We start from the raw sequence: 22,278 nt of genomic DNA on the forward strand, positions 1-22,278 counted from the left end.
GCATATAATTTCTTTTGAAACTGGATTTATTTTGTGATGGCCCAAATGATACTATGGTATTCCTCACCATATGTATATTTGGTAGCCAAGAATACTTTAGGTAATACAGATACCTGACAATTTTCTAATTTTATAGGAAAAGAGGAGCTAAGGTTGTATCCAAGAGAGTTGATGATTTCAAAGAAAAATTTCAACATAAACTTGGAAGAACTTTAGATCCGTAAGTTCATGATTAACTTAGAATTGAAAATGTTTTTGGATCAAATTTACAAACTACTCTTGTGGTAAATTTTGGTTTGTGTTCTATTAGGTTCTATCAATTAAATAAGAATCATCCTTTTGTGTTAATCAGGGAACTCTTATTAGCCTCTATAGCGCTTGGGGTTCCAGGAAAGTACTGAGTCTCCAAAATGGACAGGGCCTTTGGAGAACAGGGTGGAAGAATTTTGTGTAAAGCTTTATTTCTGAGATCTCAGAAATTTAACTTATTGCATTATATTTTCCTCTCTCTTCCTTGTCCCCGCCCCCCCATGTATATGTATGTACTTCCATAATTCTGCTTTGAGTATGTTCTGTTTTTTCTTCTTCAGTCTGGACTTTTTCACTGGAAGCCAGTGAAAGCATTCAGCCATTGCTAATGCGAGTGGGAGATTAGGAAAAAGATCTGTTGGAGAACTTCTGTTTGATTCTCATAGTTTGGTTATAGGAGAAAATATAGGCGATAAAAAAAAAAGGCAAACATATTTTAAATTCCAGGGATGCCATGTGGTGGGAATTTTCACTAAAAGATTTGTTTTCTTTGATAGCATTGCAGAAACAATGAATGTTCCCCCAGACCACACATTTGGGGCTTGTCTCCGTCCTGATGATTATGGTAAATATACAAACTTTCTTCTTAAAAAACAAACAACAAAATCCCCCCCACCCCCCAAATCATGCAGTTAAGTTCACCATCTCCTTCTCTCAAAGCTTCGAATTTTAATGGCTTAAAATATTACATTAACATTAAAGAGAACAATTTGTAGCACAAGAAAGAAACAAAATTTTCATATTATATTTGAAATAGGAACAGTTTAAAGCCCTTGTAATGAATTCCTTAAGTGTATTTAAGGCTCAGAATTTTATTTAGAAAATAAATAAGGCCTGTATTAAACAAGCCAAAGTGAAGTGAGGCAGCTTTTTAATGAATTCCAATATTGTACTAGGCCCTTGTTACTCAAAATGTGGTTGCAGATGGGCAGTGTTGGTGGCCCCTGCAAGGTTCTTAGAAATGCAGAATCTCAGGCTCCACCCCAGACCTACTGAATCAGAAACTGCAACATTCCCAGATGAACTGTAGGGACATTCAAGTTCCAGAAAGCACTGTACTCTACAACCACATACTTAAGGACCACTCTTCCCACCAGCCAATCAATTAATCAACCTATAAAGTGGCAGAAGAAAATTCCCAGGATTTTTGTCTTTAGTGCTAAGGGATCTAAACAGCAGACTTCCAAAGGGAAAACTCTGCCAAAACTTATCAGGATTGGGCTGTATTTTACTGGTTTTCAAAATACAGTCTGCAGTGTACCTGCATTAAAATCACCCAGAGAATTTATTAAATATGCACGTTCCTGGGGACCCATGCTCATATATTCTCATGTACACTAAACTTTAAGAACTGCTACTAAAAATGTGTTAAAGCCCACTCACTGACAAATAAAATAAATATTTACTGAGCTTCTGCAACATGGTGTTTCAGAGCACCATGAATCACCACATTAGGAGATTATATTTTGGTTCTGTTTCTAGATCCACTGTTACATGTTTAATGGATGCCTGCCCATCTTAGAGGCTCTTCATACCTCTAGAAGTGGGTAAGGGATGATTTAGGAAATCCATGAGTTAGCCTGAAATACAACTAGATAATCATGCTCAGCTGCCTACGTGAGGGCAGGTTCATGCTGGTTGGCGCCCCATCTTGCTGTCTGTTGGTTCTTGGGGTCTAGCGCACAGTACATTGTTTTCCCCGGTATCTATAGCATGAATCAATGTATCTAACACATAGTTTATCATGTTGACATTAGGCAACATTGACAAATTTCCTAATAGTTGAGCTACATTACCCTTAAAAGGTGAATGATAAGACAGAGCTATAAAGTGAAAAGGAAGGACACTGACATTAATAGTTTAAAAAATGTGTCAGTATTGGCCTTGGCACCGTACGGCGTAACTGTGTGAGCGGACTGTCAGCCCTCTCTAGACTTTTCCTGGAGCTCATGGATGGACACATATTAACCCCAGTGGCCTTTTGTGACTACTGTTGGGGTTAACTAGCAGCATCTATTCCGTGGAAAGCTTCAGGGTCTGCCTGCTTCCGAGAACATACTGGTTTCTTTACTGGGCCTGGATTGCTCCCTTACCCTTACTTAGGGAAAGAAAGGCAACTGCACAAAGAATGCCTCATCCCTCAGGCCTGGGGTTGTTGGTTATGTTACGATGCTTCCAGGAAGAGTGCAAGGGCTGTGTCCAGCTCCCAGAATGCACCAGGACAGAGGCGATGTGGAGGAGAATCTGGCTCCCAGAATGCACCAGGGCAGAGGCAATGTGGAGGAGAATCCGGCTCCCAGAATGCACCAGGGCAGATGCGATGTGGAGGAGAATCATAGGCAGTAGTGCATCATGAGAATTGGTAGCAGGCAGGGTGCAACTGAGGAGCAGGCGTGGCTTTTCTGATGTCCCTGGCGTGGTAGCAAGGTCATGGGTCTCTCTCTTAGGGCCACAGCTTGTACTCCTGATTTCAGCTCTTCAGAGGTGGCTCTTGAGTAGTTGTCAGTGATTTGACATGAGCTTCATAAATATTCTCTCAGGGCCAGGCCAGAAGAGGGTATCAGCGTACCTCTCATCCACTAGGCAGTCATACCTGGTAGGGTTGTGGTGGGAAAACCAGGTAGAGTTGGAGATACAACCTTTCAAATGGTTATTTTTGGATGTTAATGGAGAGTGAAGGCCTCTGAAGATAAAAAAAAACTCAACCAAGAGCCATCTTGTGGAAGAGCCGGGGTGGGGGGAGGTCCTTATACAGAGAAGCCCCCCAGAGGGTTGACATCAGGGGAAGAAATGTGGAAGAGGAAAGGAAGCCACACTTATGTGTCAAAAATCACCCCTAATCACTTTGATTTCCTCTCGCAGAGCCTTACTTGGGTTTTGCCTACGTTAGGATGGTCTGATAATAGCTGACCCCGTTTCAGATGATCTTGTTCTGAGGCACTTGGCCAGTTCCTGGAACCAGCACTGGTTGTGGGCTTTTCACCCATACTTAGGGTCTACCCTTAGAAAGAAGGCTTTTGTCCGAATATGCAGGATTAACTCCTGATTTTATAATAAACTTAGAGGTGCTACGAGTACCTATTAAAAAAGACCCTTGACAGAGCCTAATAATATAGGGCCTTGTACAAAGTAGGTGTGAATATTAGTTGCCTTGAACTGCAACCAATGTTGCAATTTATTTTTTTTCAATTTTTAAAAATTGAAGTATAGTTGATTTACAATGTTGTGTTAATTTCTGCGGTACAGCAAAGTTTTACATACATATACATTAAAAAAATTGTTCTCCTTTATGGTTTATCATAGGCTGTTGAATATACTGCCCTGTGCTATATAGTAGGACTTTGTTGTTTATCCATTCTATGTATAATAGTTTGCATCTGCTAACCCCAAACTCCCAATCCTTCCCTCCCCCAACCCCTTACCCCCTTGTCAACCACCAGTCTGTTCTCTATGTTTGTGATTCTGTTTCTGTTTCATAGATAGGTTCATTTGTGTCATATGTTAAATTCCACATATAAGTGATATCGTATGGGATTTGTCTTTCTCCTTCCGACATACTTCACTTAGTATGATCCTCTGTAGTTGCATCCATCAATCTTGAAATTTAAATTAACCTACCCAGGATATCACCCACCAACTGCCAGCATGACCCTGTCGCAAGAAAGCAGGAAGGGAGGGGTATAGGCCAGGGGAAAAACAACTGAGGCAGAAGGTTTCTTCTGGTGACATCCACCAAGCCGTCACATCTGAAGCAACATGGTCAACTCTGGTCTGATTTGTGTCACCATTAACAACCAAGCAATGGGGTTTAGAGGTAGTGTATTTGTACTTTCTTTGTGTCATAATTCAGGAAAGTTCCTTTAAGTCATGAAAGAAAAGTGGAAGCAAGGGCTGGGGGTGGCAGTGGCAGCAGGTGGATTGGAGGGGTTATTCCTCGGGGTTGTGGGTCAGGACTCACTTAATGGACTGTGAATGGAGGTCTCCTGTGCTGGTAATAGTGTAAGGGAAGCAGGACAGAAATGGGGACTTGGTGTGCAGACTGAAGGCAGACTGGGAACTCACATTAGGAAGGAGTAGGGAACTTGTGTCCAGTTTTTACAAGGTTTCCCAGATGTTTGGTCAACCCTGAGGCACACAGAGTGACCCCCACATGGAATCAGCCCCAGCTTTCAGATCCTCAGCCTTGTAGACAAATGTCTTCTAAGAGGGTGTCAGGCAAGGACTTTGTTGTCTTAGGGAAGGATTTGACAGCTGAGTGGGCTCATGATTCCCCCATAAAATTCATTTTTTCAGATTTTTTTCATTGAGCAAAGAAGTCGCATACAGCAGAAGTATTCATTTTTATCAATTACTTTGTACTTTTTTTTTTATACAAAAGAATTTTCTGTCATGATGCATAATAGTATTGGAGTTAGGTTTTTTCATTCACAGAAGTTGCTAGATCTCTCTCTGTTTTAGTTAGTGTGGGAATAATTGTGACAGACTTTAAATTCAGATAAAAGACTTTTTTCCCCCTCTCTTCAATAGGAGCTGGTGATCTCATCCACAGAAGACTTCCGGGAGAATATCTCCGAGGCAAGGACAGACAGAGAGCCCTGGTTGCAGCAGTGCGACATCACTTAAAGAAAGTTAACTACCAAAACTTTGACACTTTACTGTCAGCCTTCAGACACTATGACAAGGCCAGTAGTAAAGTGAAGCTTTTTTGGTCTACGCTTGGGCTTACAGGTCCCAGCAGGCTGGTGTAGATCAGGATCAAGTCTGGTCCACCACCTGTTTTTGTAAATAGTTTTACATGCCTATATTTAAAAAAATTGGGGTGCATGTATCTCTTTGAATTAGAGTTTTCTTTGGATATATGCTCAGGAGTGGGACTGCTGGATCATATGCATGCCCATTTGTTTTAAGTATTGTCCACGGCTGCTTTTGCAATTACACATGCAGAGAGACTGAATGGCTTGCAAAACCTATGATATCTACTTTTTAGCCCTTGACAGACAATGTTTGCTGGAGTAGACCTGCGTTGTCAAAATGTGGTTCTTTCACCATCGTCAGTATCACTTGGGAACATGCTAGAGAGGCACGTCCTAAGGCCCACCCCAGACCTCCTGAATTAGGAACTTGGGGTTGGCGTCTAGTAATTGTGTTTTAACAAGCTTTTCAGTGATTCTGATGCAGGCTGAGGTTTGAGAACCACTGTTGCAGATCATTAAACTAGCGTGTGCTGGGAGCCTGGGGGATGGACAGTCTCTGCCTCACTCTGAATGTGTACACATGGTACTGTCAGTCTGGTCCAAGTCAAGCTTAGAACGCTCTCCCCTGGGCACCAGGTGTGGTTTCAGTTTTGAGAGTAAGATCACTCAATTTTCAAGCCCCTCTAAATTTTATTCTTTGATCAAGTCAGATCAACCCAGGGCTGCATAATTACCGGACATCATTTTAGGCCATTACAGGATTTACCAAGCTGCACAGCGCCTTAGGCTTGCACTAAGGAACGCTACTACACAAACAGTTTGTGAAACGTGGCACATTTTTTATTAGTACACCCACGCGGCTGTCATTTATTTTTGTCACACGCATCCTCTTTATAAGGAAACCCAGTCTTTCTAAAACACATAACTGTGCTTTGTCTAGGTATCTGGTTTGTTTTTGTGTCACGTACAGCATGACTTTGGACCAATAGTGCATACCTTTTTGACTTGGCTGCCAGGAAGCTCAGAGCCAATACAGAGAAACACATCTAGTTTGTGAAGGTGATCTTATAGCATACATTTTGTGCACTCTTTTTATTTCAGGTTTCATCTTATTTTAGTCTTTTAATAAAGAGAAAACTTTATTTTCTCTTTGCCCTGATTTCCTCACTTTTTTTGGCTCTCATTGTACTTCTTTTTCTAGGCAGCCTCAAACTGTTTTAGAATGAGTCTAACATAAACAAATAAAAGCTCATAAATAAACCTGTGATGATGTAGTGCATCATAATCTTGATAGGAGAAGAAAAGAAAGAGCAGAATAATTTTAGTTCATCTCAAAAGGAAAAAAAGATAATATTCTTATCTCCATTCCAATGTTGAGTACAGTTTCAGAAAAGTGACACCTCACAATTTTTATCTTATGAAAAAATCTTGATCACTCATTGGCTAATTCATTTTAAGCCCATGAGTTTTATCTGATTTTAGATTAGGGGCCTGTGTACCTGTGATGTACTGGTGAATAAAAAGTGGGTTAAATACCTCAGTTAAGTTTGTACTAATTATGTCGGGACAAACACCAATCAGTCATCAACGACATTTCTCACAAAGTTGTGTTTAAAGAAAATGTAAGTATTCAACTGTTTCTCTGGTTTTTAGTAGAGACCGATTGCTATTTACAGGTAATTTAAAAATTATTCTTCAGAATTAAATTACTTAAGCAAAAACAAGTTTTATATATATATATATATATATATATATATATATAATTTATTTATTTATTTTTTTTGCGGTATGCGGGCTTCTCACCATTGTGGCCTCTCCCGTTGCGGAGCACAGGCTCCGGACGCGCAGGCTCAGCGGCCCTGGCTCACGGGCCCAGCCGCTCCGCGGCATGTGGGATCTTCCCGGACCGGGGCACAGACCCGTGTCCCCTGCATCGGCAGGCAGACTCTCAACCACTGCGCCACCAGGGAAGCCCGTAAATAGTTAACTTTTAATATGTACAATGTAGTGCTCAGTGCCCTTGAGGAGCTTTTTTTTCCTGAGTGGGTAATAAGATGTGGGTCTTCCTAGTACAGCTGTAGGATTGTTTTTGATGATTAGAATCTTATACTGTTGAATGCCCAGATTTAATTTAATTGAAAAGCAAAACAAAACAGAACAAATAAACTGTGATTTCCTAAATGACTCTTCTTGGCTTAGAGGATTAATTCTGTTATTTGCTGAACACTCACAGCACATCAAACATTATCCCAGATAATGTGCAGGCTTTTAACTCAGGGAACTTAAAATCTAAAGGGTGGGGGAAATAAAGACTCATCATGTCCAAGAATGGTCACAGCAGAGTCTCAAATTTTCAAAATAGGTATATATAATTCCAACTCCTTTTATTCTGCCTATTATCCAGGAAGTAGCTGAGATGGGATGATTCCTTTTGGGGGACAGTTGCATTCATTGACAAAACTGGTTTACTAAGACGTGTGAGCAAGGCTGTTCCAAAGCTCAGTAATACCAGACTGCTGTGGATGGTTGGGGGTAGAAAAGGTTCAGTGAATACCTTGACTAATAGCTCATTGTTGAGTAGCCTTTGTGCTATAAGTCACACCACTGTCAGACCGAAAGTGGTCCAGAAAGCAAAGCACGTGACTCAGATGACTTGCACGGGCCACACTTTTGTGTCTGGAGCTGGCTCATTGGCCTGAAATAGCGATTCTATAACTTGAAAACGTGTCAACAGAGAGATGCACAATCAATAGCTCTGAGTGGGGACAAAGGTTCGTGTAGTCAGTATGCCAGGAGCATGGGGCAATGCCTTGTGTGTGATGTGTCCTCCCTCACCATGAGACAAATGGGTCAGCTTGTGGCAGGAGTCACAAGTTAGGCATGTGGTGGTAGCCTCTGCCTCAGAAACGTCGACTGCCTTTTTGGCACTTTGTCTAATGGTGCGTGTATTGTCGTATCTGCTACAAGGATGGATCCAGGCAGCGATGGTGCAACCTGGGTGGTGCAGGCTCAATCCAAAGCTTGATTCCTGTCATCCACATCGGAGGATGGACCCTTATCCTGGGCATCTATGTGAATTACCTGGATGGTTCACTCAGCAGCCGTGATTTGTTTCCATAGTTTTCTTTTTTCTTTTTTTTATTGGAGTACAGTTGATTTATAATATGTTAGTTTCAGGTGTACAGCAAAGTGAGTCAGTTATACATATACATCTATCCACACTTTTTGTTTTAGATTCTTTCCCCATGTAGGTCATTACAGAGTATTGCGTAGAGTTCCCTGTGCTATACAGCAGGTTCTTATTAGTTATCTATTTTATATATAGTACTGTGTATATGTCAATCCCAATCTCCCAATTTATCCTTCCCCCCCATTCCCTAGTAACCATAAGTTTGTTTTCTACATTCGTGATGCTATTTCCGTTTTGTAAATAAGTTCATTTGTACCCCCTTCTTTTTTAGATCCACATATAAGCGATATCATATGATATTTGTCTTTCTGTGTCTGATTTATGTCACTCAGTATGACAATCTCTAGGTCCATCCATGTTGCTGCAAATGGCATTATTTTGTTCGTTTTTATTCCATTGTATATATGTACCACATCTTCTTTATCCATTCCTCTGTTGATCCATAGTTTTCTGTCTCAAAAAGAGGTGTCTTGGGGCTTCCCTGGTGGCGCAGTGGTTGAGAGTCCGCCTGCCGATGCAGGGGACAAGGGTTCGTGCCCCGGTCCAGGAAGATCCCACATGCCGCGGAGAGGCTGGGCCCATGAGCCATGGCTGCTGAGCCTGCGCGTCTGGAGCCTGTACTCCTCAGCGGGAGAGGCCACAACAGTGAGAGGCCCGCATACGGCAAAAAAAAAAAACAAAAAAGGTAATAAAAAGAGGTGTCTTTAATCTTCCAATCTGTAGTGGTCTTTCTAAAAATTTTTTTAAATTTAAAAATTTTTAATTTTCTATATTTTTGGCCATGCCGGGCGGCATGTGGGGTCTTAGTTCCCCAACCAGGGATTGAACCCATGCCCCCTGCATTGGCAGTATGGAGTCCTAACCACTGGACTACCAGGGAAGGGAAGTCCCCAGTCTGTAGTTTTCCAAGTGGCAACCAAGCACGCAGGCCATTGGCAACAGTCCAAGAGTCAGTAAAAATATAACAGATTCATCAATGGCAGTATTGGCCGGAGCTGTGAGAATAACCTTGAGTTCTGCCCACTGAGTAGAGTGACTATGCCCTTTTTCAGTCCTTAGCTCTTACTGAGGTTGAAAGCCACAGCAGACCAGTGAAGACCACTGGGTTTCAGGTTAGTGAACCAGGCCCAGTGGCTCTACGTGGTGAAATCATTATTCATAGAGACTTGCAGCTCAAAGGGGTCATGAGCGTTGAGGGGCCCCAAAGGTACTAGCATTCTCTCCACGTGGCTTCTCTTGATCATAAGTGCCTGAACATTCATAAGACAGGGATGGAAAGCATCAATATCAATTGACACATCCAGCAGTGGAAGCCACAGAAATAATATATTGTTAACTTTCCTTCTCCACTTTGAACAAACCCTGCCCAAACGCCACCAGCTGATTCCTGACGTCTCTTCTTGCTGCACACTCAGTAGGGTGACGACTTTGGCACCCATAGCCAATGAAGCCGTAGTGGTTTCAGTCTCCACCCCCCTGAAGTTCCACAACATACTGGGACAGATACTTGTGGCCTGTGATCCCCCTTGGGGACAAGGAGATCTTGTCCCATACCTAGTCCTCCTTAGAACAGTTGAGGTTGGGGTATGGGGGGAGGGAAACGTCAAGGCTGCAGAGGCAGGAGTGGCTCTGTACCCAGTGAATAAGAAGCATTTTCTTTCATTATCGCCACCATCTTTTTCAGATTTGGGGACCCTCGATTCAACAGTCCACCACCCCACCTTTGCTTTTCAGTTAGGGGTGTGGGGCTCGTAGTTTAGGTTGACTTGGGCTGGCAGCAGAGACTTTCATAAAGCAGTCTACTTTTTTTTTTTTTTTTTTTTTGCGGTATGTGGGCCTCTCACTGTTGTGGCCTCTCCCGTTGCGGAGCACAGGCTCCGGACGCGCAGGCTCAGGGGCCATGGCTCACGGGCCCAGCCGCTCCGCGGCATGTGGGATCTTCCCAGACCGGGGCACGAACCCGTGTCCCCTGCATCGGCAGGCGGACTCCCAACCACTGCACCACCAGGGAAGCCCCATATAATATATTTTAAATTCTCATTCTTTTTCAACATGAGGGTTAGGAACATTCTCCAGGCCTATGGGTCTGGCTGCAGGAATTTATCGAGAATTCACTGGGTCAGTTTCTTGTTCTCAAGGGGATTGCCTTCACCAACGTTGTGAATCCAACCCTGGGCCTAGGAGCTGATTGTTGTTGAGTCATTTATGTTTTCCCTTGGGAGTTTAACTATCTCGGGGAAATCTCTCTGAGAGGGCCAAAGCTCCCTTATAGCAGCTGGCACCCACTTTGAAAACACTGGGACCTTTCCCTGTCTTCTCGGATGGATCTAAGTTTGGCTTGACGGGCTGCAGTAGGGCTGAGTGGTAAGACGTCCAGCTCTGGCCATTCTTCCTTAACAAGCATGTGCTCCGGCCCGTCACCCTGCAAGTGAATCAGCCGGGTTCTGCCCAGAGTCTTTCTAAATTTCCCTCCTTTCACGCTCAGCGTAGGTGCTTCTGTCTTTAACTGTTGTCTGAAAGGGGTGGAAACTTCCCCTCCTCCCGCTTCCAGGATGAATCTGAGTGAATCCTGTTGTCCACGGGGAGCGTTAATATCCAGGGGCAGCTGCCTTTGAATCCACTCTCTGTGCTTGGCCTGCAGCCACTTCCCTAATTTCTTCTTTTCACCAGGCAATGGAGTGTAGGACAATCACTGCCCAGTTGACTTTTTAATTTTTTCCCACACCGCGCGGCATGTGGGATCTTAGTTCCCTGACCAGGGACTGAACCCAGGCCCTCGTGAGTGAAAGTGTGGAGTCCTAACCACTGGACCACCAGGGAAGTCCCTGACTGCCTAGTTGGAACACCAACTTTGAAAGCATTGAAAATTGCAGAAAGCTGTCAAAAGTACACAACATTGGTCAAATGAAATGTCAAGCATGAATCATGCTTAGGCCTTCTCAACCCGAGTGTAAACAACATGATTTAATGAGAAAGATATTGGGCTTCCCTGGTGGCGTAGTGGTTGAGAGTCCGCCTGCCGATGCAGGGGACATGGCTTTATGCCCCGGTCCCGGAGGATCCCACATGTCGCGGAGCGGCTGGGCCTGTGAGCCATGGCCGCTGAGCCTGTGCGTCCGGAGCCTGTGCTCCGCAACGGGAGAGGCCACAACAGCGAGAGGCCCGCATACCGCAAAAAAAAAATAAATAAATAAAATAAAAATAAAATAATGAGAAAGATATTAAAATGAACAAAGGCTGTGAGCCACACTCCACTCCAACCAGGGTTGAAATTACCGGGCACATATCAGATGGACACGATGGGAACCAATCTCGCTTAGTATCTGACTCTCCTTATGTGAAAAATAGGACCGATTCTTTGAATTTATGTGATAGAGCTCTTCCTTTTTTTCTTAAAGGAAATAACAGATGTTGCCCACTCTGCTCGTGAAGACAATGCTCACGTCATCTTTTTTTGCTTCGTGTCTAACAGAAGGGAGATGGGGCCATAGATAAAGCTGAGCTTCGGGAAGCGTGTGACCAGGCCAGTGTGCACATAGATGAGAAGCTCCTGGACCAGCTGTTTGAATACTGTGATGTGGATAACGACGGGCTGATTAACTACCTTGAATTTGCAAATTTTCTTAACTGGAAAGATAAAACCCCCCTTAAGGAGTATGAAGAGAGGGTCATTATTAAAGGTATTTAATTTCTGAAGGCTTGCTAAATTCTTAAATGGACTTTAGTATTTTCTTTTTCTTAGGAGTTTGACTCTTGTCAACTTTAATATTATATATTTAAAGATATGCACATATACATATATTTGTTTTTATTTTTATGCATAGAATATCTGTGGAAGGTTAGGAAAGAATTTGATAACATTTATTATTTCCGGGGAGGGGACACTGGTTGCTGAGGGTCAAAGCGGCAGCGAGACTCACTTTTCAATCTATGTTTTTGTATCTTTTAAGTTTGGAACCGTGTATTACTCATTCAAAAGAAAACAGTTACGAGCAAAACAATTTACACAGAAGCCCAAAATATGAAAGAGAGTTCCTCAGAAAGCTGTTTGAAAACCATTTTCTCAGAGAAATTAGCTCCCCTCCCCCAGGAAAAGTCAATTGTAAAATAGAATTTGATCTGTTAAAGTTTTTAAGAAAAGGAAAAACATAATCTTTACTTTTATTCAAATATCTTTATGTTTACACATTATCTTCCTGCATCACTAACCATATATAGATATACATATATACATATGTGTGTGTGCATATGGAAATTTTTTTTATAAGCTTGTTCTTTGTTTTTAAAATTAATTAATTAATTTTATTTTTGGCTGTGTTGGGTCTTTGTTGCTGCATGTGGGCTTTCTCTAGTTGCAGTGAGCAAGGGCTACTCTTCATAGCGGTGCACAGGCTTCTTATTGCGGTGGCTTCTCTTGTTGTGGAGCACAGACTCTAGGCGCACAGGCTTCAGTAGTTGTGGCACGCAGGCTCAGTAGTTGTGGCTCACGGGCTCTAGAGCGCAGGCTCAGTAGTTGTGGCGCACGGGCTTAGTTGCTCTGCGGCATGTGGAATCTTCCCAGACCAGGGCTCGAACCTGTGTCCCCTGCATTGGCAGGCGTATTCTTAACCACTGTGCCACCAGGGAAGTCCATGTATGGAAATATTTTAAAATAGCTAAAATCACGGTGACTGTACCATTTTTATTTGGCTAAAAAAAAAAAACCTTAGCTCTCAAATTTCTATGGAATGAAGAGATACTTTTATGGTTTCTGTAAACTTCATTTTCAGTTCCCTTAAGCTGAGGTATTATGAATTACTAAGCCATTTCCTCACTTTTTAAAACTTAGGTTATTTCCAGATATTTTTAAAGTAATATGGGTGATGCTATAATGATTATCATCTCTCAGAAAGCTTTCTGTTTCGATCTCATTTCTTATGAATGTTATTTTTGTCCCAGAAGTAACTCTCTCTTTCATTTTGCTTTTTTAAATGATTGTACCAATTTGCAATTTTATCAGTCACGTTGGTGAGAAGGTTTTACTCCAATCTTGCTACCATTGAGTGTTATTTCAAACATTCTTGTGATTTAGTTGTTATATAATGATACCTCATTTGCTTTAATTTTCAAGTCTTGATTCTTACAGACGATTAACTTTTGAAAGATTGTCTACATGCTTATCTCCTCTTGGAATATCTCTCCTCTAAAACGTGAAGATACTCCTGTTTTCACTTTTATTCCTGCAAAGCCAGTACCACATTTGGGGCTTTTTTGACCACGGGAGCCCTTACCAGTTTCTGGGATGGCTTTTCTCTGCTGTCCACTAGGAAAGCAGGAGGATCTTCTCTACCTAATGAAGCTTTTTATAGAAAACAACTCTACCCTAGTTCTCTCAGAAATAAATAGAGGGTGACAGAGTATTTTCCTTCTTGGAACAACTCATGAAGCAGTGGGGGAAACAAAAGCCTGCTTTCAAACCAGGTGGTTCTTCTAATTGTTCCTGGTTGGGGGGTCCTGACTTGAGCGCCATTTTCAACGGAGTTCTTGAGGTTTTCCTCTTCTTCTAAGACAGTGGCTGGTGGGTCAGTCAGAAGGGACTCGGGAATGTATTGCCAGGAATTTTCTTATATCAAGTTCCATCTTACTGTTGACGGCTGGAGAAAAGGGGGTGCTTCATTTAAGGCAGGGGTTTTCGAGCAGTTTTCTGAGAAACTATTTTTCGTACTTGGTCCAGATTTCTGCCTTTTGCGCCCACCCACTCGGGGGTGCAGGGACTGGGTCCAGAGGGTCTGGAACACTGGGCCCGACGCTTTCACTGCAGCGATTGGCAGGGGCTGAGTCGGGGGGTGCAGACTTTAGATGGGTCTGTCTTTTCTGGTTTGCCACCCCGATCGGGCACTGGGGCACTCTTCGCCGGTGTAACCGGTGCTGGGCCTTCCCCAGCACCTTGAGTTCCTCCAGCGCTCGAGAGACCACAGCGCCGCCTAGTGCTATCTGTGTACTTAGCAGCTCCATGAAGAAGCTGTGTCAGGAATTTCCTCCTCAACTTCAGAACTGACTCAGCAAAGCAAATCTGCAAAAGAGAACAGAATCTTACAGGGTTTTCTCTTATACACTGATTGGAAGGGAGTTATTTATAGAATCGGTTCCTGCGCTCACAGCGAACTCTCGTCGCCTCTCCAAATGTCACAGTGCATGGGGGCTCCCTCCCTACCGCGATCAGGTATGTGTGGAATTTACAGCTCCAAATATTTCTTCTCCTGTCCCTCCCCAGGGCACAGTCTTAGGAACAACTCTGGTAATCCTGTAGTTCAAGTCAAATATGAAAATAGGCTCTAATTTTAAAAAAGAGGAAAGAAAAAAAAAGTTCTCCGTTTTCATTTGGTGTTTCAGATTTAAAAGCTTTATTTAGCATAAAATGAGTGCAGTGGTGAGCAGAAACATTAGACCTTGTTCAGATTTCCTGGTGTATGACCTTGGACTGAACTTGTGCTTCCACAGTGGCTACTGGTGTCAGTGGAGGGTCTACACCAGCTCAGCCTCTGTTTCCACCAGCAAGAAGAGACTAAATGGGAAAACTCATCTTGTTACAGGGTGAGCACCAGGTAGTAACTTTGTCCTGTACCTTTTTTCCCCCCTTTCCGTCTTTGCTTGAAGGTGGAAAACCAGATTGTGCAAACCCTGCTGAGGGTAATGTAGAAGAATCTGAACCAGCTCTCCTGATAAAGCCTGAAGATATTGTCTTGAAAGAGCCAGGGAGCTCAGAAAAGACTCTGCGGACAATTCTGAGGCCAAGCGATCAAGTTTCTAATCACTACAAGACCACTTCTTCGGAGATCAGTGCAGTTGTAGGCGCTGTTCCTTCTACTTGTGAGTATGTCACATTATTTGCTGAGTGTTAAAAGGATCAACAAACGCAGAAGGGGAGTGTCCTTTGTCTGTCCTTGCATTGTCCCCCAGCCTCTATTAGACACTAACTTTCTCAAAGCCCAGGACCTTTCATTCAGTTCTGTATTTTAAGCATCCAGGAAGGCTTGATAAATGTAGGCTGAATTGAACTAGTGTTCATGGTGACCCAAGTAAAATGACTCTCTCTGTATCAATGAAACTGAAACCATCATAGCTCAGAACCCGGAATGTTAGACCTCGTCGTAATTCAGACTTCACCAAGTGCTAGGAGACTTTTGAACCACGTGATTCTTAGCTACAAACAGATTTGCCTTCAAATATTTGATGAGCTCTTACAGAACGGTTCCTTACATCTTTATTCCCCGTCTGTTAGTCTGCTAGGGCTATCATAACAAATACCACAAACGGAATGGCTAAACAGCAGAAATTGATCATCTCACGATGGCTGCAAGTCCGAGGTCAAGGTGTTGGCAGGGTGGCTTCCTTCTGAGTGCCGTGAGGGAAAATCTGCTTCAGGCCCTATCCTGGATTCTGGGGGTTTGCCGGCAGTCTTTGGTGCTACTCAGCTTCTGCTGCACCAGCCTGATCTCTGCCTTCGTCTTCATCTGATGTTCTCCCGTGCGAGCATCTGTGTCCCAATGTCCCCTTTTTATAAGGACTCCAGTCATATTGGACTAAGGGTCCACCCTTCTCCCGTATAACCTCATCTTAATTAATTATTCCTGCAATGACCCTCTTTCCAAATAAGGTCACCTCCTGAGGTACTAAGGGTTAGGACTTTAACATAAAAGTCTGGGGAGGGTACAGTTCAACCCATAACTGCCCAGATCTCAATATCAAGCATGATGAATTTAGAAGACTCTTTTATATTGGTCAAGATCCCTTTTTTGGACTAAGGCCATGATTAAGGATTTACATGTTTTTCTCAACTGGATTTCATAGACATGCTTTACATTCTGTTGTGATGAGAGCTTGCTACTTGCTTTGGAATAGTGTTGCCCAATAGAAATACAATTGGTGTTGTATGTATTTTTTTTGTTTTAATTTATTATTTATTTTTGGCTGCGTTGGGGCTTCCTTGCTGCGTGCAGCCCTTCTCTAGTTGCGGTGAGCGGGGGCTACTCTTCATTGGGGTGCGTGGGCTTCTCATTGCGGTGGCTTCTCTTGTTGCGGAGCACGGGCTCTAGGCGTGTGGGCTTCAGAAGTTGTGCCTCGCGGGCTCTAGAGCGCAGGCTCAGTAGTTGTGGCGCACGGGCTTAGTTGCTCCGCGGCATGCGGGATCTTCCCAGACCAGGGCTCGAACCTGTGTCCTCTGCATTGGCAGGTGGATTCTTAACCACTGCGCCACCAGGGAAGTCCTGGTGTCATCTGTATTTAAAAAATTTTAGTAGCCACATTAAGAAGAAGAAACAGGTGAAATTAACTTTAATAGTACATTGGGAATTCCCTGGCAGTCCAGTGGTTAGGGCTTGGTGCTTTCACTGCCAAGGCCCAGGTTCAATCCCTGGTCAGGGAACTAAGTTCCTGAATGCTGCGTGGCACAGACAAAATAAAAAACAATTTTTTTAATAGTATATATATATATTTTATATACAATATGTATCTCCAAAGTACTATCATCTCAACAAGGAATCAATATAAAATGATTAATTAAATGTCTCACATTCTTGTTTTGGGTACTACATCCTTGAAATTGTGTATTTTACACTCAGCACAGCTCAGTTTGGACCAGCCACATTTCCAGTGCTCAGTAGGCACCTGGTTGGTGGTGGCTGTATTTAGAATGTCTGTTTTCCTCCCCCATCCATGTCCTAGGTTATCCCACCTACGGTGTTCCAACCATTCGGTCCGATATTCCCGCCCCCCGAATTCGCCGTATCAGTGACAGAACCAATTATGGTGAAGAGGGAAATGCCTATTCATTGCTGTATCCTACCATCTTTGGCCAGAAAGGATTGTTTGAAAGAGACTTCTTCAAGACCAGATCCAAAAAAGAGGTACAACATGTGATTTCAAAAGGGTTGAAAGAAAGGCCAACGACACACAACGGTGGAAATGTTTATTTGCTTGAACGTTTATATTACAAAAGTCATCAGGAGCACCCCGTTCCCCCCCCCCCATTAGGATTCTTGAGGATAATGTTCAATTTGGTTGTGATATTTGGTACAATTCTTGAAGTAGAATTTACTCTATTAAGAAGCATTACACTCACGTCATATATTCACTGTGACCTAAGTATAAAAAGAAAACTGTTTTCCTAAGATATTCAACACTATTCTTCGTTGAGTAAAAGCAAAGTGGCTCAATCCCTTCCTTGTGTAAGTACCCTTGTGGTCGTGGGTCTCCAAAACCAAAGAGTAAGTGTGAGGAGGGCCACTCTGCCATCCTTATGAGCTGCTATCTCAGACTATCTACAACAAGCACTGATTTAAAATGTTCTGTCCTGTTGCCACGTGTCAGCCCATTGTTTTTCCGCTTGGTAAACGTGGTCTTCATGGCCCAGGTGATTTTCTTCCTAGGTTTGTTATAAAGCAGGTGCAACTGGCTAGGCCAGAATAGCCATTGGGTTTCTGAGGGCCGAGGAGTAACGGCAAGTCTTGGTCAGAGCAGCCAGCCTGTCTAGATCTGTCATTGTGGAAAGCAGGCTGTGATCAAGGGAGCAATTGCTTCTCTGAGCTTTCAAATCCAGAGCTAGAAATGATGTGAACAGATGTGTGATGCTTTCTGGGACTGCACATGCAGGGTTGATGGCTTGCAAACTTGCAAACTTAGTAACAGATTCATTCCAATGATTCATTCCCACTGAGGTGGGGGGAGAGGAGGGGAGAAACTCAGAGGAAGATGCCTCCTGGCTGGTCCCAAAGAAGGAACCCAGGATCCACCACAGAAGGTTAGAGAAGAGACATTCGCAGACTGTGTTTTCTCTTCCCTCAGTCACTCTAAAGGGCCTATGAAATAGGGCTTCAGGGCCACCAAAAGAAACAAAAATCTCCTGCTTGTTTCCTGATGCCTAAAATTCTTTTAACTAAGAAGTCATCCTTTATCTCACAATTCTAGGTAGGAAGTAAGAACCCAGAGGCCTGCACATATACTATTCCAACTAAGTGACATTCTAGAAAAGGAAAAACAATGGACAAAGTAGAAAGACTGATGGTTGCCAGAGGGTTGGAGAGAAAAAGGGACGGATGAATAGGTGTAGCACAGAGGATCTTTAGGGCCGTGAAACTATTTTGTATGATACCATAATGGTGGATACGTGTTATTATACATTTGTCAAAACCCATAGATTATGCAACGCAGAGAGTGAACCCTCATGTGAACGATGGACTTTGGTTAACAAGAATGTACCAATATTGGCTCATCAACTGTAACAAATATACTGCACTAATGCAAGATGTTACTAACAGGGGAAAAGAGGGGGCAAGTGACAGAGCATACGGGAACTCTAGATAATTTCTGCTCGATTTTTCTAGAAACCTAAAACTGCTCTAAAAAATAAAGTCTATTAAAAAAAAAAAAGAACCCAGAGACCTGATTGGAGTAATAACGTCACCTTGAGAATAGATGGGTTTCCGTAAAAGTGTTAGCTAATCAATACACGAGGATGGAAAGCTGAAGGAGGGTAGGAATGTCTCCCAAAGAGTTGGGAAGGAAGCAGGGGAGAAGGGCTGGGATGCCCAAGGACACACCTCAGGGCTTCGCTCTGCAGGGACATATTTTTTTTGGCTGCACCACATGGCATGCGGGATCTTAGTTCCCTGACCAGGGATCGAACCCTAACCCCCTACAGTGGAAGCGTGGAGTCTTAACCACTGGACCGCCAGGGAGGTCCCCGCAGGGACTTTCTTTACCTGTCACCGGGTGGAGGAAAATAGCAACTATGCGCGGGTGCCTTGAGGCGCTTCTGCTGTGTAAGTGCTGCTGCTGACAGCACTGCTCCCCTGAATTTCAAGTGTATTTGATTATATTGTTAATTTCCCATAAGGCGCATCATACCTAGGGGACCTTTTAATTGTTAAGATTTAGTTTAATAGAGGTATTCTGCAGGTCTTCTATTTCTTTGGCTTTCCTATTCACCGTCTAACCTTTCTTTCCATTTCCCTCTTTGCTTCCCTCCTGTATGCTTCATAGTAAATGTCTTCCCTCTTTTAAATTTAGTTTCATTTTTTTTTCAAATCTTTTCTTCCCTCTACTTATTCTAGTATTTCTTCTCACTACTGGTTCTTATCTTTCCTTTCTTATATTTTCCCTGGGACATATAAAGCATGTTTCCCCCCTCCCTTTATCTCTTTTACTAATTATCACTGCAGAGAGATGATTAATAACCAAAGTTTGCTGGTTTTCAATATGCTCAGATTTTAGTCTGCTCACTCGCTCGCGCGTGCACTATCTCCCCGACATTTGCACACCCCCAGCTATAATTAAAGTTTACAACAGGCCAGTTAGAGACACTCCATAAATGTTCTTTATCTTTTGGCCACGTGGCTCGTGGGTCTTAGTTGCCTGACCAGGGATCGAACGTGTGCCCCCTGCAGTGGAAGCGCACTGGACCGCCAGGGAAGTCCCATAAATATTCTTATTTTAAAGAAGAGAAACTAATATGCAAGGGGTCTAGATAACATACATAAGAGGTGACTGGGACGGAAATCAAATCCAGCAAGTCTTCTATCTTTAACTCTTTTACCCTTTCTGCTTGAATCTGGCCACCTCCCTTTAAAATAAACAGAAACACTTGGAGTTGAAAGTAATTTTATATATCGGCTAGTAGAGTTGAACACGCTCATATTCACTCATATTAGCAAAATGATTCCTGAGCTGAAAGTCCTGGAATTTTAATATTGGCTTATTATACGTAATAAGCCCTCCTCCCCCACCACACACACACATCCTCACATCTTTTTTGGGGATAAATGTCCATAGTCTTAGATATTATAAAGATATTTTTAAAAATACAAACTGAAAAACACATAAATATTAGCCTGACTTTGAAAGTTTTTTTTTTTCCCCTAGATTGCAGAGATATTATGTAACATTGGTGTCAAGCTTTCCGAGGATGAATTTGAAAATGTATGGAATCTTGCATCAAAAAAACATCACAGAGGACAAGTTTGTGTTGAGACTATCAGAAGTGTTCTGAATGAGTTACAGTACGCAGACTGGACCAAGTGCAAAACAGCCATGTGATCTTTGTGGCGTTCATTCATTTACACCAAAGAATTGTTAAATCCGTGTTCATCTAAAATGTTCAGTCCATTCTGGTTTTAGATATTATAATTCAGCAATCACTGTGGTAGGGCTTATATGCCTGGATGCGTTGCTAATAAATTAGATCTTGGACTTTAAACTTTATTTTCTTGTTTCCTATAAAGCACCAAAGAATTTGCCGAGCACTTGGAGTTAACCTTTAAGCTCACCAAAGGCAGAGCCCAGAATGATGCTGGAAGTTTGTCATGTTTAGTATGCTTAAGAATGCTATGCATTTGAGTGGGTGGCCTGATATTCAAAGTCTGGTTTGTGATGCCAGGGTCACAAAATTTTGACTTCAACATTTTGCTATTTTTCTCTTTAGGTGTCACTGTGACACAACTGAAGCTTAATGGGCTTTTAAGTCTCTGTCAGCATCTGGGGAAAACAGACTTAATTACAAGGAGCAGAATTTTGGGAATAAAAACTTGAGTTCCAACAACTACACGATGTCTGGTGGCTTTTCACATCTTTTTATGGCCAGAAAAGCATATTGTCCTTGGAGTATCTGTAGGGGACACAGCTGACCACACTGTTAGATGTAGCTTTAGAGAGTTACTGTTGCAGATTGTGCTGAATCATTCCCTCCCTCCTGCCTCGGCTCTTTCCTTTGTTTTGTTTTGCGGTACGCGGGCCGCTAACTGTTGTGGCCTCTCCCGTTGCGGAGCACAGGCTCCGGACGCGCAGGCTCAGCGGCCATGGCTCATGGGCCCAGCCGCTCCGCGGCATGTGGGATCCTCCCGGACCGGGGCACGAACCCGTGTCCCCTGCATCGGCAGGCGGACTCTCAACCACTGCGCCGCCAGGGAAGCCCGATCATATAGTTTTTATTCTTCAATTTGTTAATATGGTGTATCACAGTGATTGATTTGCATATATTGAAGAATCCTTGCATCCCTGGGATAAATCCCACTTGATCATGGTGTATCATGGTGTTTTAATGTGTTGCTGGATTCTGTTTGCTAGAATTTTGTTGAGGATTTTTGCATCTATATTCATCAGTGATATTGGTCTGTAATTTTCTTTTTTTATAGTATCTTCGTCTGGTCTTGGTATCAGGGTGATGGTGACCTCATAGAATGAGTTTGGGAGTGTTCCTTCCTCTGCAATTTTTTGGAAGAGTTTGAGAAGGAAGGGTGTTAGCTCTTGTCTAAATGTTTGATAGAATTCACCTGTGAAGCCATCTGGTCCTGGACTTTTGTTTGTGGGAAGATTTTCTTTTTTTGCGGTACGCGGGCCTCTCACTGCTGTGGCCTCTCCTGCCGCAGAACACAGGCTCTGGACGTGCTGGCCCAGCGGCCATGGCCCACGGGCCCAGCTGCTCCGTGGCACGTGGGATCCTCCCAGACCGGGGCACAAACCCGCATCCCCCACATTGGCAGGCGGACTCCCAACCACTGTGCAACCAGGGAAGCCCTTGTTGGAAGATTTTTAATCACAGTTTCAATTTCATTACTTGTGATTGGTCAGTTCGTATTTTCTATTTCTTCCTGGTTCAGTCTTGGAATGTTATACCTTTCTAAGAATTTGTCCATTTCTTCCAGCTTGTCCATTTTGTTGGCATAGAGTTGCTTATAGTAGTCTCTTAGGATGCTTTGTATTTCTGCGATGTCTGCTGTAACCTCTCCTTTTTCATTTCTAATTGTATTGATTTGTCCTCTCCCTTTTTTTCTTGATGAGTCTGGCTAATGGTTTATCAATTTTGTTTAACTTCTCAAAGAACCAGCTTTTAGTTTCATTGATCTTTGCTATTGTTTTCTTTGTTTCTATTTCATTTATGTCTGTTCTGATCTTTATGACTTCTTTCCTTCTGCTAACTTTGGGTTTTGTTTGTTCCTCTTTATCTAGTTCCTTTAGGTGTAAGGTTAGATTGTTTATTTGAGATCTTTCTTGTTTCTTGAGGTAGGCTTTTATAGCTATAAACTTCCCTCTTGGAACTGCTTTTGCTGCATC

At 42.9% G+C, this 22,278-nt stretch overlaps 1 protein-coding gene across 1 annotated transcript in view; it reads left to right on the top strand.

Moving 5' to 3' along the window:
• Nucleotides 1-20,602, top strand: part of EFHB (EF-hand domain family member B) — a 49,105-nt gene extending 28,503 nt beyond the window's left edge. Inside the window, 7 exon segments of the mRNA XM_004271918.4 lie at nucleotides 137-220; nucleotides 807-874; nucleotides 4,837-4,991; nucleotides 11,666-11,873; nucleotides 14,830-15,042; nucleotides 16,897-17,078; nucleotides 20,092-20,602. Of these exon segments, the coding sequence (XP_004271966.3) occupies nucleotides 137-220; nucleotides 807-874; nucleotides 4,837-4,991; nucleotides 11,666-11,873; nucleotides 14,830-15,042; nucleotides 16,897-17,078; nucleotides 20,092-20,265 (1,084 nt within the window). The 3' untranslated portion in view covers nucleotides 20,266-20,602.
• The last annotated feature ends 1,676 nt before the right edge of the window (nucleotides 20,603-22,278 follow it).

The sequence above is a fragment of the Orcinus orca genome, chromosome 5, assembly GCF_937001465.1.
Source record: "Orcinus orca chromosome 5, mOrcOrc1.1, whole genome shotgun sequence".
Classification (NCBI taxonomy): Eukaryota; Metazoa; Chordata; class Mammalia; order Artiodactyla; family Delphinidae; genus Orcinus; species Orcinus orca.